Source organism: Gigantopelta aegis, chromosome 6 (genome assembly GCF_016097555.1).
Source record: "Gigantopelta aegis isolate Gae_Host chromosome 6, Gae_host_genome, whole genome shotgun sequence".
In the NCBI taxonomy this organism is placed as follows: Eukaryota; Metazoa; Mollusca; class Gastropoda; order Neomphalida; family Peltospiridae; genus Gigantopelta; species Gigantopelta aegis.
This window is the reverse complement of record NC_054704.1, coordinates 39,514,659-39,533,857: the sequence shown is the minus strand read 5'-3', so window position 1 is coordinate 39,533,857 and position 19,199 is coordinate 39,514,659. Positions and strand designations below refer to the sequence as shown.

At 35.5% G+C, this 19,199-nt stretch overlaps 1 protein-coding gene across 1 annotated transcript; it reads left to right on the top strand.

Annotated features, from left to right (window-relative positions):
- The first annotated feature begins 1,031 nt into the window (after positions 1–1,031).
- Positions 1,032–10,871, top strand: LOC121374540 (receptor-type tyrosine-protein phosphatase epsilon-like). The gene is made up of 10 exons (XM_041501644.1): positions 1,032–1,970; positions 2,458–2,593; positions 3,069–3,215; positions 4,076–4,109; positions 4,657–4,721; positions 5,150–5,266; positions 5,875–6,000; positions 8,283–8,440; positions 8,796–8,934; positions 9,299–10,871. The coding sequence occupies exons 1-10, from the start codon at positions 1,912–1,914 to the stop codon at positions 9,383–9,385; spliced, it is 1,068 nt and encodes a 355-aa protein (XP_041357578.1). The 5' UTR covers positions 1,032–1,911; the 3' UTR covers positions 9,386–10,871.
- Positions 10,872–19,199: the final 8,328 nt, after the last annotated feature.

The following is a 19,199-nucleotide window of genomic DNA, read 5'->3' as shown; positions in this document are numbered from 1 at the left end:
CTATAATACTTTTGTTCACGTACCAGCACCAAACACAGCGACATTGCAGGATTTCTGGAGAATGATGTGGGAGCAGGAGTGTGGACATATTGTTATGTTAACCAATCTTGTCGAATCCAAAAAGGTATTTTTAATGTGAGGTGTTTATTCACATGTTACTATAAATCTGTGTCATTTTTTAAAACATTAGTTTCGCTTATTTTTAAAGATCAGTATATGTTATTTAAGTAACTATCGATATGCACAATTATCTCAAACTAAAGTCGTCCTCATTCGGTATTCCTAGTGTTTTCACTAGCCAGAGAGATAGGGCGTATATACTTCAAGACCTACTGCCAGCGGTTTAATATATCGATATTCTAGGATATGCTCAACCGAAACCATCAATGTGTCATTGAGTTATTTGAATGAAACATATATTTGTTACTAATTGGGAAGCGATATGAATGTCGACGAAATTGTAATGTTTCTCTTATTTAAAAAATTGAGTATACTGTATATATTGTATTGGGAATTAGGGACGAAGAAATAGTTAACCTCTATGTGAGACAAGATACAAATCCAGCAGTGCCGACAAACCCATATTTGTTTATATATCTACATGGAAATAATTATGCTAATGCATCATTATGTTTATATAATTTAACCAAACCAGTAATACCATAAAACATTTTGGCATTGCAGCGATGTCGGTAATAAGGTGCTCATAGTAATATTATTTTTCATTTGTCTAATATTTTCAGCAAAAATGTGAACCATATTGGTCAGACACAGAGCCGATGTCTATCGGATTGTTCACAGTTGTTGTTGCTTCAAAGGAAGAACGACCTGATTTTGTTGTTAGAAAGTTCTGTGTCACAATGAAGGAGGTACGATTTGCCATAATCATATAAGAATAAAATGTAATAAAGGAAGGTATCTATAATTGTATCTTTTTTTTTTTTTTACAAAATGTGATTACTGGAATACAGCTTATTATTGTTGAATGCTACTTAAAAATAGTAAAGATACTACAGGACATTTAAAGAACATCCTTACAAAAATAAGAATATGTTTACACCCATATGGCGACCGTATTGTAATGCTTCCTTCTTAAGTGTAAGAATACATAATGAAAACGAGTCAACATTTTCAAATCAATGTTAATTGTCAAACCAAGTTGTATAGACACTTTCAGACACACACAAACACACCTACACACGCACAAACACACACGCACACACACACACACACACAACACACGCACACATAAACGCGCGCACACACACACACACACACACACACACACACACTCGCACGTCACGCGCGTATACACATCCAATTTCCCGGACTACAATGGATTACAAACAATGCAACCAACAAATAGGCTTATATTGTTTGCCGACAATGAACCTGTCGTAAGCATTTCACAGCAGACGTAATAGTGGCATGGTAACACAAAATGACTTGATGGAAAACTGAAATAGGTCAGCCCAGGTACTTGATCACAGAACTTTATTTTATTGTGGGCCTTTTTGTTGTTCTGTTCAATATTAACTCAGTAGTAGCTGAGTACAAAATTGCAATACACACTTTTTTGGAAGATGAATGGTAGTTAATACAACTAATAGCTTGATACAGAAAGGACAATTATCCCTTGTGTGCCAGGTCGTGAAAAAAATGGATATTTGTTGTGCTACAAGTGCTGATCTCCGCACAGCTGAACATGCCATCTCGTTTCACACATTTAAGACACACATAGACGCATATACATACTCGTATACATCCATGGACGCTCGCTCACATACTCTTATATGCATACATAACTGTTTTGGTTGTTTTCAAGTCTGGTGAAAGGAAGACGTTTCAGCAGTTTCACTTCATTTCGTGGCCCGACCATGGTGTTCCCAAAATACACGATTCATCGAGTCCATGTACAGAGTTCGTCATACGAATCCAATACTTCCCGGTCCAGTGCTGGTACACTGCAGGTAGGATTCGATAATTTACATCGCTATCAAAATAATACAAATTCCAGACAATACCACTATCACATGCTAATTACCTAATTTTTTCATAGTTTGATGACTAACTCGTTAGATTAAAATTAAAATAATACCTCGAGTCTGTGTAGATGTGTGAAATTATCTAAGGCGCAGCAAGTATCTTGGTCATCTGAAATATAACACAAATAATTAAATAATTGACATCACCAATCAGCTGTTTTGATAACCACACTCAAATGTTCTCCAAACAAGTCAACTGTTTGGTGGGGGAGAACTTATATATTAGACTAACATTTCTAACAATATTAAAAACACGTTGGTTTTGTTGTTTTTTGTTTTGTTTGTTGTTGTTTTACTGTTGTTTTTTTTTGTTTTGTTTTTTTTGTGGTTTTTACAAACTTTCAAGTAACTTGCTTTGATATCAGACCCAACTGAAAACAGGTATTAACCCAATGTATTTGTATTTTGATAGTGCTGGTATTGGTCGAACTGGAACATACATTGCCTTAGACATCCTGCTGGATCGGGTGGAAAAAGCTGATCTCATTGATGTTAGCAAGGTTATAATTGACATGCGAAATCAACGGAAAGGAATCGTCCAGACCACGGTTAGATTTCCTCATCGACATTAGTATATAGATTCCAGTTTGAGCTGCAATCTTTATTGTAAAATATGCTTAACTGTTTTAAATATATCATTGTTGTTAATCTGAATTAATTTTTGTACTTTAACTTTACCATCAGAGACCATTAGGTTTGAAAGCTGGTTGATGTATTATCGCCAAGTATCAAACCTCTGTTATAATAATTATGACAGCAGCAGTTGCTCAATGGTGGATTATAAATTGATTCGTTAATCTTTACCTCATGTTTGTTGAAGATGCATTAGTGCCATTGGACAGTGACAGATGGTGGACAGGACATGCAATATGTACATACTTATAGGGACGAATAGTGGGTTAAGGCACACAGTTTAGTGTTGCGGTATGCTTAAATTCTGCTCTTGTTTTATGTGATTTAGTGTAATTTTAAAATGTATTTGTGTGATGATTGTTTTCTGGGTTTTATATTCGTTCACTACAGGAACAATACGAATGCATTTTCCTCACCCTGTTAGAGTTATGTAATCATGGTAAAACCAGTCTCGCCAATGGCGAGTATCTCCAGCAATATGCAGAAAAGAAAGGTTCCACGGTCATGGGAACAAAAACAATTGACGAACTAGCAGAGGTAAATATCTGACACCACAGCATGTTTTGTCTCTCAAACTAATTATATAATAAAATAGCTAGATTTTGTTTTCAAATAAAAGTGTAGTTTAATATTTCATTTTTAAAATTATGACATTACATATAATCAACAAAATTAGGGGCAGGTCCGTAGGAACTTTTGCATGGAAATGTATGTTGTTTGTACTGTATAAATAAATATAAAATGTGGCTTATGCCCCCCTCCTCCACACTAGACAAAGTGGTCCCCACACGAGGTTGTGCCCACCTCACTGCATTTGTTTTTATATGTGTTATATTAGGTTAACGGGTTTGATTAGGTGATATATAAAAGATAATTGTGTATTTTGTGACCAATTATTAAAGCTTTGTAAAACCAGAAACCGAATGTAACACACACAAAGAAACACTAACCCTTAACTAATTTTGTTTTTGACTATATGAAGTTTAAGTAATAAGCACAGTAACACATTTATATGAATACCTGTTCTCCGTGTAAACACACTGTCACTATCAGTGGCGGATCTAAGTGGGATCCCAAGGGCAGGCCCCGACACTAAATGTTTTGACAGTCATATTTCAATTTAACCTTTTTTGATTTTGTACGTTGGTGAATCCGAAGAATCACTAATAAAAAGGTCTGGCATTACGTATTAAATATCATTGCCCTATCCCCAAAAATTGATTTTCTGGATCCGCCATCGATTACAGTAATGATTCTATTCAGGGTTGATCCTTCAAATGGTTGCATCTTACTATATGTTTGTTATGTTGTTTTTGTTATTTATATCGATTTACATTTTATTTTAAATTGCTTTAATGTCATTGTTGCTTAGAGTCGTTGTTGTGTGTTTGTTCCAGGAAGTCGAATCACTGAATAACACTCCTTTCACAGGTTTGTAGATTCTAGTCAATATTTCTAGCAGACAGATTATACTGTGTTGATAATTTGCTTTAAGTTCCAACCCATTGTCCATATATGTGTGATTTATTAAAAAGAAGTCGACCTTTTTTTTGAGAAGCAGACCTTATTTCAGACTGGGGAGGAATGTAGCTTGATAGGGAAATGCTTGTGTGGGACGTGTTGGGTTTCATGTTTTAGTTCCGTGGTGTGCCTGTGAGGATAACATATAAAATATATTTTGCTGTTTGTTCCTGGTTGGAGTAGCGAGTATAAGTCACTATATCTCTGTCTTTGTATGTATGATCTCTCTCTCTCTCTCTCTCTCTCTCTCTCTCTCTCTCTCTCTCTCTCTCTCTCTCTCTCTCTCTCTCTCTCTCTCTCTCTCTCTCTCTCTCTCTCTCTCTCCGTCAGTCATCGATCACGTCTCAAAATAACTATGTGAGAAACCAAATAGCCATTAATAAAAACGTGCAGCTTATTAAAAAGTATTCATATGTTTTTCCTTTAGATCCAGGTATTTTGTTTCTCTAAATTACAGATTCTCCCGACAAGTACAAGGTGTTACCTGGCGGCCAGGATAAAGAGTGTGCAATGCTTCTGCCAGTAAAGATTTATATTAATATATTAAATGCAATTTGATATCCCCAAATGTGTCCAAGTTCTAAATATTGTCTTACCTAGCACAACATATACATATGTTAATGAATCGTTATAGTTATATTTTATATACATACATTCATTTACTCTATTTCTCTAATATTTTCATTTATCTATTGAACAGTGTGTTGAGGTAAATTAATACTGATTAGTGTCCAGAAATGTTAATATATGAAAAAAAAACCACAACCAGAATAGTGATAATATGAGTAATGACATTAGCGGAACAGTTGGACAATTTGTTCCTAATGATTTTTTTAACTATATGCAATCAAACATGTTTCAGTCATTCAAACATGAATAATATATTTAGTTAAATTTGCACGAAAGTGTTCTATAAATAATTAAAACGCATTACTAAATTTATTTTATAGTCTAAACTGGCGAACGGTGGATATCTTCTGATAAAGGATATAAAAGGAGCAGAAAAACGTTTCTGGAAACTCATGACAGAAAATGATTCCTATACGATCATTACTTTGAGTTCTGAGGTGAGTAAATGTGATAAAATTGTATATACATGATTATATCTAAACACACATACATACATCAATACATACATACATACATACCAATTACATACATACATACGTACATACCAATTACATACATACATACATACATACATCAAACGTCAAACCCAACATACATACAATATATAGATATTCATACATCAATACATACTATCCAATGCCAGGTTTGCCCACTGTTTCATGCATGTAAGGGGGTCGACCACGTAGCCCCATGCATATGGTTACGTTAAAGAGCTTCTTGTTTTTTATTGATGCGTTGATAGCTCAGAACATATTGTGGCAAGTCTGCCAGTTGCGGGCAATTCGGTGCCACAGGCATGAGACAATTTGTGAGGCCAAAAAAAATTAATTATCCCCTGCACCAGTGCGTTAATATCTATGTATGTAAACATGAAACCCGACATACATACAATATATAGATATGGCTGTGTATTGTCGTTCAGATCTATATTAATTTATTTTATTCATCTGTCCATATATGCCTGTGTAGTTACTAATGCATTTTTGAAATAATCTTATTAAAAGTACAGAATACATATTATGCATGTCTTATCATTTTAATACAGACTGGTATTAAGTTCATTCCAAAGCTGTCTGGCTCCATGACCCACGGTGGTATAACCATCAGTGCACGTCGACAAACAACACTCTGCCAAGAGTTAACAGAGACGATACTGCAGGTTAAGACAAAGGTAGAAGTATTAACCATTTACCTTACCAGTACAATAATAATGGTGAAATGGTGACTAATGGATACCTTTTTTTAGTAAACACTTTGTAATGGTGATTGATACCTAATGAATACTAGTATGTACTTACAATTACACAGAATAAATATATTAATGACATAAATATTAACAATTTAAAATATAACATATCTGAGTATGCTGACAATATTAATTTCACTTTAGATGGATGTGAAAAGCATTTAGCATAATTATTAATATTTTTTAAAATGTTGTCATCTACTCAGATTTTATTATTAACTTGAATACATGTGTAGCCACATGGATTGGTTCATAAATATATTCAAGTGGTGGACTACGTCCGCATATACCACTGTATTGGTGTAAAGACCCGTTTAAAATACTTGGCATAATATTCGTAAAACTCATAACTTCAAAACTCCCCTTTAAGATCCTTGGCATAATATTCGTAAAACTCATAACTTCAAAAATCCCGTTTAAAATCCTTGGCATAATATTCGTAAAACTCATAACTTCAAAAATCAACTGTGTAAAGCACGGAGAATATTACTTTCATGGTCAAACAGATCCTTGACTATTACTGAAAACATGGGTATAATTAAATCGCTAATTCTTCCACTTTTTACATACCAGATTTGTCTGGAACGGTAGACGATATAAAATCAAAATAAATATGGTAATACGTAACTATAAATAGGGAGGTCTTAAGATGATCGATTCATTAGCCTTCTGTAGATACTTGAAAGTAACTTGGATTAAATGATTGTTAACATCGATGGTTTATGTAAAAAACAACATTCTACTAGATGACTGTCGAAACGTTGTTATATTTAATTTTGAAAAAAAAAGTTATTTAGATTAACAAAACTTTATTTCAAATTTATTTCGGAAACATGTGGTCATTAATTGTGCAATTATTATAAATAACGTCTTTGAATCTGAAAAACATTTTATTAACACACCACTTCTTAATTTTGTTCCTCCGAAAGACAAAACTATTTCCAAATTGGCACAATAAAGGTATTTGCATTGTAAGATACCTACGTCTTTCAAATGATGAAATTAAAACTTTTAAATCATTACAGCTATAATGCTGCGCATGTACTATATTTTAATCAACTAATCAACTATATTCCTATGTTATGACTTCATAAGATAAAGAATCAAAGGCATAATGTGTACACATTACAGATACTATTATTAGAAAAAAATAACATAAGCTGTAAATGTATATATAATATTTATTTAGAATTCAGTCAGTCAAATTTGTCACGAATTAGTTTTAAATGGTCACAGATACGTAATTCCGAAATTATAGAACACTTCTAAATATTTTCAATTAATCTTAGAAATAACAATTGATACTGAAACAAGGCATTTTCAAAAACACTTATGCACCGAATTTTAATAACTTAATACTTATTTCCAAATATCTGGAGACAAATTGTCAATATAATTAAAATTAGCTCCACTATTTCATGTGGATCTAACAACAGCCTGTTGGAGTCCATGTCCAGTTGACCTTTTGACCAATCAAAACCTTACTTGCAAAATCATGCCAGTGATTTGAAAAGTATTTGAAAACGTTCGGGATTATGCCGAGGGTATAAGAAATGATTCGGGTGAATTACGAAGTATGCCGGAAATTAATTTCAATATAACATTTTATATAAACTTCGTTTCAAGACGAAAAAAACCCGTGATGGTATAGCCATAAAATCTGTTCATACTAGTATATAATCCAGAATTTATTACATCACCTTTTCCCCCTGTTTTTTAATGTTGAAAAAGACCAAAAAGTTCGCCTATTGCCAGATATTTTTTATAATTTGTATGCTCCTGAATAACGCTATTAAAGGCGAAGTGTAATTGGTCGATATTTAAATTGTTATTTATAAATGAAATGTCACCTGGACATAGGAGTCCACGCAATGCTGTCAGAGCTACTGGGTAGAGCTAATTTTAATCAGATTGACAATAATATATGTGTACCTTCTGTTTGAAGATCCTTAATAATTAAAACATTTATTTTGTCGATGCCGGTATAATAGTGTATAGTGGCTAACGTTTACGCAATGGTTTGAAACGAAAACTATCAAAACAATTAATATAAACAACTGTACTGTTTTATACGATAACCAAATGAAAGTGTGGTACTAAATCAAATCAATTACTTGTGATAATGCATATACATATACATATATGTATATGTATATGTATATGCATTATCACAAGTATATACATATATACACGGTGATAAATTATAGGGAGAAACAAAATCGAGGGAAATACAACACTACAGGATTAATGGATGGTCTTCTACACTTGACTCCTCAAAACTGATATCCATCCTAACATTACTGACTGAAAAGATACACAAGAAACAGAAGGATGTTGGACAACACCCTGTGGCAATTGTGTACAGGTTGGTAAAGCTTGTCACATCAAAATTTGGTAATTTTATATTGCATACATATTAGCACACTCTGAAAGGTTTTTTTTATCTTGTTTGTATAAATAACATAAACGTGTACAGTATCTGCATCGTGCCCAATATATGTTCATCCTGGTAAAGCGGTTCAGCTGGATAAAATGTGTACACCTAAAACATGGCATTGTACTTATTTGTGTTTAGTTTTGCAAAAAATAATATATTTTGCATAACATTATATTGCTATTATATTGTACTAAAACTCAATTAGTACACGAGATGTCAGAATATATTTTGATTCCAAAGTAATATAATATATTAATACGTCAAGATTAATTTCTGCTTCCAGAGAGTCTGAAGCTAAAAACGCTATCATTCTGTGTATTGCAAACAACATCATGGCAGGCATATGGGTGGACAATGAAGTGGAAATATTCACCAACATTAGAATGTTTCAAGCCATGCTACCGAATGTAACAGTTACACAGGTAAAAATATACTTTCAATGTAACAAGTAGCAGGATTAAGGGTATGTTCATTTGCAGGTAGCTTCAGGCTTAAATATAATATTTCAAATGATCAGTCGCATGCCAAATCAACACTCACTAACTGAACAATGTTTATTATTTTATTAATGGATATTTTCAGAATGTAGACCTATAATAACCTTATAAACTGGGGGGGGGGGGGGGGGGGGGGGGGTCTTCGTTTTAATTGTTAATGCATAGTCATAAAATGAAGTTATATATAAATCATGCACTTTATATTATGGCATGTTCTGAAACATAATTATCTATATAGACTAGAACATGCTAGTAATGTACACTATAGTTCCTTGTTTCATTATTTCAGGAGGATTTTACATTGTTCTGCAAGCTGGCATTTGAAGCATCTTCAACTGCATTTGGCATAGGGAATATGAACATAATACAGAAATAGTTCAATAATGGCGTGCAGAAAGGTGGACACCATTCATCACATAGAACTGACAAAATATGTGCTTGTTATTGTGTTCTTTTATATACATAATTATTTTCACTCTTCCATTTTCTGGGCCTTTATGTCAAGTCTAAATGATTGTATATATTTAGTTGAATCTGCAAAACTGCGTTGTAATGTTTTTACAAAGGACGATAACTGTGTTTCATGCTTGGGCTAGCATTGGTTTAACATGTCTCTGCGTGAAATCAGACAATCCGACCTGTAAACATGTTTTGTTTTCAGTGTTGGTGATTTTTAAAATATTCTATTTCAGCATTTATACTTTGTTATATACGGTTGAGCACTGTTTTTTTATATTGTGGGGACCACTTACAAATATCGACTTAACCAAATATCAACTACATTTTCAGACAAATATGTTAAAAAAAAAACCAAAACAATACAAACAAGAACTGTTTAAATATGATATATACAGATTATTATATGAGCTCGAGTATCGTACAGATTTTACGAAACCAGCGTCAGGATTATTGTATTGTCCGAGCGAGAGTGAGGGTAATACATTCATCCTGACCTTCGTTTCGTATAATCAGTACGAATGTAATAATGTCTTTATTATCCATAGTATTATTGGTATGTTGTTATGCTACTATTTACATGAATAACAAACTAGGTCCATGTCAAATCGTTTCAAACGTAATTAGAAGGAAATGACGAATTTCGATTACAAAGAGCTAACACTGGGGAAACACGTGTCGTACTGGTTATATTTTCCTCTATATCATGAACTATGTGGATATTAACTAAATATATATATATATATATATATATATGGTTTTTGTCGAATCATACATTTAATTTGTTTTATTATTTTAGCCAATGTCATATTGTTATGCAATGAAAATTAAAACAATCAATCAACCAATCATACCGTTGTGCACGAAAAGTAAAACTACAGTGGATGTTACCACAATTTTGTTTTGTTTTACAAACTTGAATTTAGATGAAAATTGTAATACGAATATACAATTACACTAATTGTTTTGTGGAACAACAGATAGAAAACCCAACATTTAATTCGTAAAGGTTAGTAATAATGTCTGTCGCGCATTGGGTCGTATCATAAAAGCTGCAGTGCTAAAAAAAACGTTTACTTCTGGCATCGTCAGCTCTGGTCATTGAACGTGAAGATCGAACGCCTCTTCATTCTCCGTAAACAACCTTAGAATCCGTTCCATATACAACAGAGACACGGGCAGGTAACATCTCTTGACGTCGGCAGATGCGTATTCCACTGAACTCGCACCGTTGGTTAATAGATGTGACATTGTAACAGTTGTTGGGGTCACTTCCATACTCCGAATCTTTTGATTCAAAAAAAGAAATGTTTTATTTAACGACGCACTCAACACATTTTATTTACGGTTATATGGCGTCAGACATATGGTTAAGGACCACACAGATTTTGAGAGGAAACCCGCTGTCGCCACTACATGGGCTACTCTTCCGATTAGCAGCAAGGGATCTTTTATTTGCGCTTCCCACAGGCAGGATATCACAATCCATGGCCTTTATTGAACCAGTTATAGATCACTGGTCGGTGCAAGTGGTTTACACCTACCCAGTGAGCCTTGCGGAGCACTCACTCAGGGTTTGGAGTCGGTATCTGGATTAAAAATACCATGCCTCGCTGGGATCCGAACCCAGTACCTACCAGCCTGTAGACCGATGGCCTGCCACGACGCCACCGAGGCTGGTCTTTTGATTCAGTTACTCGAATAAAGCCAGAATAGTGAAAACACTAAAGAAACGGCGAACTTGCAGCCTTCTGTTTCTATCTGGGGCGTGACGTAGCTGAGTGGTAAAGCGTTCCCTTGATGCTCGGTCGGTTTGGTGTTGATTCCAGTCGGTGGGCCCCTTGGGCTATTTCTTGTTCCAACCTATGTGGTATGTGCTATCATGTCTGTGTGATTCCTTGCTACTAATGGAAAAATGTAACGGATTTTCTCTTTTAGACTATGTCAAAATTAATAAATGTTTTACATCCAATAGCCAATGATTAATAATCACGTGCACTAGTGGTGCCGTTAAACAAAGCAAACTATTTGTTAATTCAGAACTAATTACACCACCATGACAAACTAGTCTACAATTTCTCAAAGCCACATGACTTGTGCATTCTGTAGCAATGGTCGTCTGGTAGCGTTTGATAACATTCGTTGATCTGTCAAATCACAACTGTTTACAGTCAAAAGTCGGCAACTTTTTATGGCTGGATACATGCTCACAATGCCAGTACATCATTGATTTCATATCACGCAATTCATATCTTCCTTTTAAACAATTTTATATATTTTAATACGTAATATTAATACACATATACAGACATTTGTCCATATAAAAAGGCTGAGTTGGAACCCAAAACTATTTCAACACAAACGTAATATGTACTGAATCGTATTGACAAAAACATGATAGTTAATTCACGTGTTGGCAGATCAAGCAAGATCGACACAACTGTGCTCGACTGCACACACACACACACACACACACACACACACACACACACACACAAATACACATAAACACACACACACACTGTCACGGGGATTCTATAATTCCCGTAACCGAATAAAACACGATTATCAAAATGTCTCTCCTACTTTTATATCTATTAGATCTCTCTGTAACAGGCTGTTAAACCCTAATATGGCTCGTCTTTAGGTATGATCAGAGATACGATCTTATATAAAGTATATATTATTATAGCACGTCAGTTCTCTAGAAACACAACAAAAACACAATACACTTTGGAATCTGTATTATCCTACGCTGACAAATGTACAGCCGTAGTAGTAAATTAATAACAGCAATAATAACAACCCAGAATTGATCACTTAATTAGTTAATCTCTAGGTGTCTAGTTACACAATATGCGAATCACTTCACCGTTACACCACACCCACACGTGTGATAATTGAGAAACGCTTACAGGAGAAGTTAATTAATAAAGGAATTACAACACCATTCCTAACTGGTTAATTTTTAATTAACCCTTACTACTCGTTCATTAACGTGTGATAATTGAGAAACGCTTACAGGAGAAGTTAATTAATAAAGGAATTACAACACCATTCCTAACTGGTTAATTTTTAATTAACCCTTACTACTCGTTCAGTAACGTGTGATAATTGAGAAACGCTTCCAGGAGAAGTTAATTAATAAAGGAATTACAACACCATTCCTAACTGGTTAATTTTTAATTAACCCTAACTACTCATTCAGTAACCTTGTAACACAGAATTAATACTTATCACAATAAAGACAATAACCTACAGTTTACCCAGGTCGTCTAGGATGACTGGCTAAGCTTTATATTACCAAATACTCGTATAATGTTAGAACAAAAAGTCTACGATTTACTTCGTCAGATGACCGAAGACACTGTCTAAAGAATATTGGTATAATACAGTACTAAAATATTTAAAGTCACATCAATCACATCAAGGTTATACACAGAGCAGAAATGATATTTACCAAGTCCTAACGGACTACGTTCGTGATCCCCTGGAGCCGTCCTAATTCGTTCTCCTCGATATCTCTAAATCCTAGCTATTTATTCCAAAATCAGAAAACGCCTGGGGTTACAAGGCGGTACCTCCCCCTATCATCTGATATTCACCTCTACTAGAGTCGGTATATTTCTCTCTGATCGTCAGACTTACTGACGCCTTGGTCGCCCAAAATCACGGTTGTAAAACCGCACTCGCAGAGGTATTACGTAACTACTCGCCACATGGCCTCCACAGCGGGACTAAGTGCATATTGGAATGTCCGATCGCGCGAAGTATTACGTAACAAGTTGCCCATCTGGGCTACGGGCAATAACTGTACACGGCCCTCTAACACAATTAAAATCGCCACAGGCGAAACAAATTTAAGAGCATGTTCCGTGACACACACACACACACACACACACACACACACACACACACAAACACAGACACACACACACAAACACAGACAACAAACACACACACGCGCACACACGCACGTACGTACGCACACCCACACACACACCCACATGCACAAACACAAACTCACATATATTGTTTATATCCTAAACACTTCCAAAGTGGAACGTCGGTGAGAAATCTTCGTTTGTATAAACCGGTGTAATTTTTGGACGAAGCCTTTGAGTGGGTAGACATTGCATTGTGTGATATTTTGTAAGAAACGCAGACATCACATATGTTTGCAATGCACTGGTTGGTTTGCAAACCAAGTGGACTGTCGTAGTGCCATTGTCTGTGAAATATATGATCCATCGTATTGAGCTCTCTGAGATATTAAAATCGTCTTTTAAATCATTTATATTACTTCTGAATTGGTGCATATATAGCCGTAAGTAAAATGTGTTGAGTGCGTCGTTAAATAAAACATTGCCTTCCTTCTTACTTCATTTGTGCATATACTATTCTCAGAATTAGCATACTATATTTTAAATATATGTCTTATTTGTCTCATTAATTGTATGTATTAGTATTAATGTTTAAACCATGAGACTCAAATAATATTAACGTTAATCAGTGAGTTGTACAAAATATAATATGTTTGCCTTCTAATGTTTATATTTATATGACACTGAATATGCATGCCATGATGTATTTATTACTATAGTTTAATGCACACTTCTATTATGAACATCCCCATTGTTACGATATGCATGTTATGCATCCCATGTTTATTCTAATGATATTTAGAACGCTTATTTATATTTATCGTAATTATAGCTTTTAAAAATTAGTATAACCTGTTATAATTTCGCAATAAACTGACTAATGTGAAACTAATGTTTTTGTGGGTTTTTGTGTTTTTGTTTGCTGATATTATATAAATACGCAGGCACACACACACACGCACACGCACACACGCCAGTGGCGGATCCAGAAAATACATTTAGGGGGGCCTCAGTGACATGAGGTGGAATGCCAAGGGAACTTCGGGGGAGGTTTGGAGAGGGATCGTAAAAAAAAAAAAAAATTAATTTATAATAAAATTATAACTATCGCAAAATTTAGGGAGGGCGTGCCCCTGCCCCCCCCCTCCCCCCGCTCAGCCTCTGCCAGTGGCGGATCCAGAAAATCCATTTAGTGTGGACATAAGGTGGAATGCCAAGGGAACTTTGGGGGAGGTTTGGAGGGGGATCGTAAAAAAAATTAAAATTAATATGGCCTATATAATAAAATTACAACTATCGCAAAATTTAAGGGGGCCGGCCCCCTCCCCCCCCCCCCCCTTAGATCCGCCTCTGCACACACACACACGCACACACACACACACAACAAACACCACACAGACACGTACACACGCCCACACACTCACAAAGCGATTCCCGTTACAACTGATACATTTAATGTCATTGCTGCAGGTCTTGCTGTAATGGTCAAACTGACCACAACAAGCATATGTAGTTTTATTTCGGCATGTATTCTGACCATGCCCTAATTTTTTTACATTGAAAATGACGTAGAGTTTGGGATGTAAGGCCCAACAGGTACACCGAGATGTCCAGCCTCAATCGAGCTTGGAAGCACTGGTGTACTGAATGTTAAAAATTAAGGTATTCGTCGAAATCAGCTCATTGTTTCGACGACCATAATTCTTTGAACAAATGTCACGCCTTGTATTGAACAAATTTCGGGAATTTCTCCTTCACCAACTTCTGTCAAATCTCGACATCTCACGACACCTTTTGAAGAATTTAAGTACTGTGAGCCGTTACTGTAATCGGCACATTGCAGATGAATGTTGACTAACAATGAACCATTCCTGGGGTGGGGGGGTCGTTGTTTTTGGGGGTTTTTTCTGGGGGTGCATAATTTTATATTCATGTAGATGTAAGTTTAATCAACAGGTTAATTGTGATTGAATTCTTGCAGATGTTATTTAATGTAAGACAATTGTGGTTTCATCAAAATACTGTTGGTATGGCTATAATGAAATACTAGAGTGTAGAGTAATATAGCAAGACAAGGAAATAAAATGCTAGCATAATATTTACAAAAGAAATATAATTCATTCATATCATTGATTCATTGTATCAAGATAGAAATGGCATTATAGGATTTTTTAAATGTTTAACATTGCTTTATTTATATACATAAATGTATTTGTTGTACAAATTCAGGAAATAAATACGATGTGACATTAACGTTTTAATAAATAAACATATACAAACGTTATATATAATTAAGCTAATATCATTAACCAGTTATCTCAAATTAGACGTGTTTTATTGTCAGCTGGCTAAACCTTTAATTTTTGCTTTAGTTATATTGTATCGGGACCAACTCGCTGAACAAGAGAAATGAACTTATATCCCAATGCCGACACCCACCCACATTGATTAACACAGCCACCTAAGCTAAGCCGAAAAGGAATAGCCCGTACCCACTGCACCTGTTGTGACGTCTCTGCTTCATAACGTAACGACAGGGCAGTTACACGTTACCTGGTGATCGCTCATAGCGTGAAACAATATATGTATACTGGCTCCCAAGAGGTAGAGCACTATACCAGCCACACCAGGAAGAATACTGTATTGTAGTATTATTATAGCTCCTAGTTCTAGTCGAGCACTTTATCTCCAGTACTGGCTACAAACCGTACCATGGGCACCGTGGTACTGGGCTATTCTACTAAAAACATTCCTATTCCAACACGGAATGAATACCTAAAGAGGCTAATAGAACAGGTGGAAAGTTTCATCAAAAGAATGCGGTGGAAAGTCTTCTTCTTCGACAAAAACAACGATAGCAAAGACCAAAATGAGGACATAAGTAATGAACATACTTCTAGCAAGTACGGCCTGAAGTCTAGAAAGAGGCCACCCAAGGTACCAGGGCTATCTAGGTTCGAGGCAGATATGTTTAGTATGATCGAATGCATACAATTCAGACCGGTCAACAACAGCTTCCAAGCAACCTTGAGCAATAATATCCGAACAATCAACGCTTCAGAGCAGTTATATGTAGCTGCAGACAAAACCAGACACCTATATAAGATGGACAGACGCAACTACAAGAAGTTGCTCACAGAAAATATTACAAAGAAGTACAAACATGCAGACTAAGCTATCATTTCAAAAATAGACCAATAATTTGATAGCGTCATGCAAGCTCTAGACATAAGCGACCGCATAGATAAAATGGCGGCCGAAGGCAGCTTTCTTAAAACTGAAGGACCACAAAGATGATTTCGAAGACAAACCATCCTGCAGACTAATCAATCCATCGAACAGTGAAGTGGGAAAGGTAAGCAAAGCGATGCTCGGCCGTATCAACAGCGATTTGAGAAAACTGCTCCCAGTTAACCAGTGGAGAAGCACCCAACACTTTCCTAGTTTTTGACATAGTGGACTACTACCCATCGATATCAGAAAACCTCCTCAAGAAAGCCCTAAATTGGGCAAATCAACACACTATTGTCACAGCTGTTGAATACAGAACCATCATGCGCTCTAGAAAATCGTTCCTGTTCGACCATAGTTGCAAACCATGGGCGAAGAGAGACTCTCCAAACGCATATGGTGTAACCATGGGCTGTTATGACGGCGCCGAGATATGTGAGCTTGTTGGGCTCCTTATCTTGCAAACTATACGGAATGAGTCAAACATTATATATACATACATACATACATACACATATACATACACATATGCATACATACAGACATATATACATACACGCATACATACATATATACATACATACATACATACATATATACATGCATACACATATGCATATACATATATACCAGAGATGGGGTAATCGCATTCAGTAATCATAATCAATTGTAATCGATTACATGTTTTCGTGTAATCGCAATAGTAATCGATTACATTGTTACACATATACATATACATATATACCAGAGATGGGGTAATCGTAATGAGTAATCGTAATCAATTGTAATCAATTACATGTATTCATGTAATCGCAATCGTAATTGATTACATTGTTTGAGAATATCATGTAATCGCAATCGTAATCGATTACAATGCCAATGTAATCGTAATCAGCAATTACGTTCATGATTACTCATAATTATTTACTAAACTTAGACGTGTTTAGCATCAACTCCAGTAACAATGCCTATATTGTGTGTGTGTGTGTGTGTGTGTGTGTGTGTGTGTGTGTGTGTGTGTGTATGTTTGTGTGCGTGTGTGTATATATATATTATATACACACACGCACACAAACACGCACACGCACACAAACGCACACACACACACACACACGCGCACACACACACACACATAGCAATGAAATATATAGATCTACAAATACCATAAAAGTGATATGCGGGTAAAAGTCATATTTTCACTGTAGTTTAGCTACAGTGAAAATATAGAAATCGTATTTACGTTTTTGTAAACATTATCTATCTTTGACTCGTTTCTTCGTATTTAAGTTCTGATCGCATTTGAATAAAAAATTATGTAAACATCTGATCGCATTTGAATAAAAAATTATGTAAACAACTGTACTTACAAAAAAGGATATGAAGTGCAATTACGATAAAATATATAAAACAAATTCAATACGAAGCTAAATAACGATGACACAATGTGCTGTCATGGAGTATAAGTGTAAGAATTTAACGGCGTTCGATTCGTTTTGTTTTTATGGGGTTTTTTGAGGATCGCTTTGTCAGGTATGTTTGTACAGCAGCATTATTAAATAGAGATAATTTTTATTCACATTTCTTTTCAAAGGTCTATGGTCAAGCAAATGTTCTGAAAAAGTTCCATTGGAACAAATGTATCATGGCGTTACGTGTTTTCGATAGGATAAGCGAAAGATGTTAACAAAAAACGAAATATATTGTCAAAAATTAGGAAAGATGTATATAATAAACAGACCATTTCATGGTGGTTTTTCGAATACAATTTTTATGTCAAGTCGTGATGTGCGAAAATACATCACTCGTATACGAAAAACCCATGAAATAGCCCTCTCTCTCTGTGTGTGTGTGTGTGTGTTTGTGTCTCTCTCTCTCTCTCTCTCTCTCTCTCTCTCTCTCTCTCTCTCTCTCTCTCTCTCTCTCTCTCTCTCTCTCTCTCTCTCTCTCTCTCTCTCTCTCTCTCTCTCTCTCTCTCTCTCTCTCTCTATATATATATATATATATATATATATACTGACGGACAAAAGAAAGTATACCGACGAAATATAAAACGAAAATAAAATAACTAAAACATATTTATTATAACGTTCACATGTATTGAAAAGTTAATACACAATGTGCTGAAATAAACACGGTCAACTTTTCCAATCAATGTGTAGGCAATGAATGTCTAATAACGGGTATGGCCAGCCTGAGCGCATGGGCGTACCTGGGGGGGGGGGGGGGGGGGGGGGGGGGGGGGGGATGGGTTCGACCGAACCCACCTTGAAATCGCTTTTTGTAGAATTTAATATATCTGACATTGATATCTGACATTATTATATTTACTCAACATAGAAATATATGCCCAATATCTCTGCAATCTATTTTGGAACCTCCCTTTTCAAAATCCTATGTACGCCCATGGAGCATCAATACACGCCACGACACGACGTCTCATGGAACGGGTCAGTCGCCTGATGACGTCATTGGGTATACTTCTCCATTCTTCTGCCAGAGCCTGTGCCTGGGGGTTTGGACGTCGTCGGATTCGTGTATCAAGTTGGTCCCAAAGGTGTACACTTGGGGACATGTCTGGAGATCGAGCTGGCCAAGGTAAAACATCGATGTTGTTAGCTT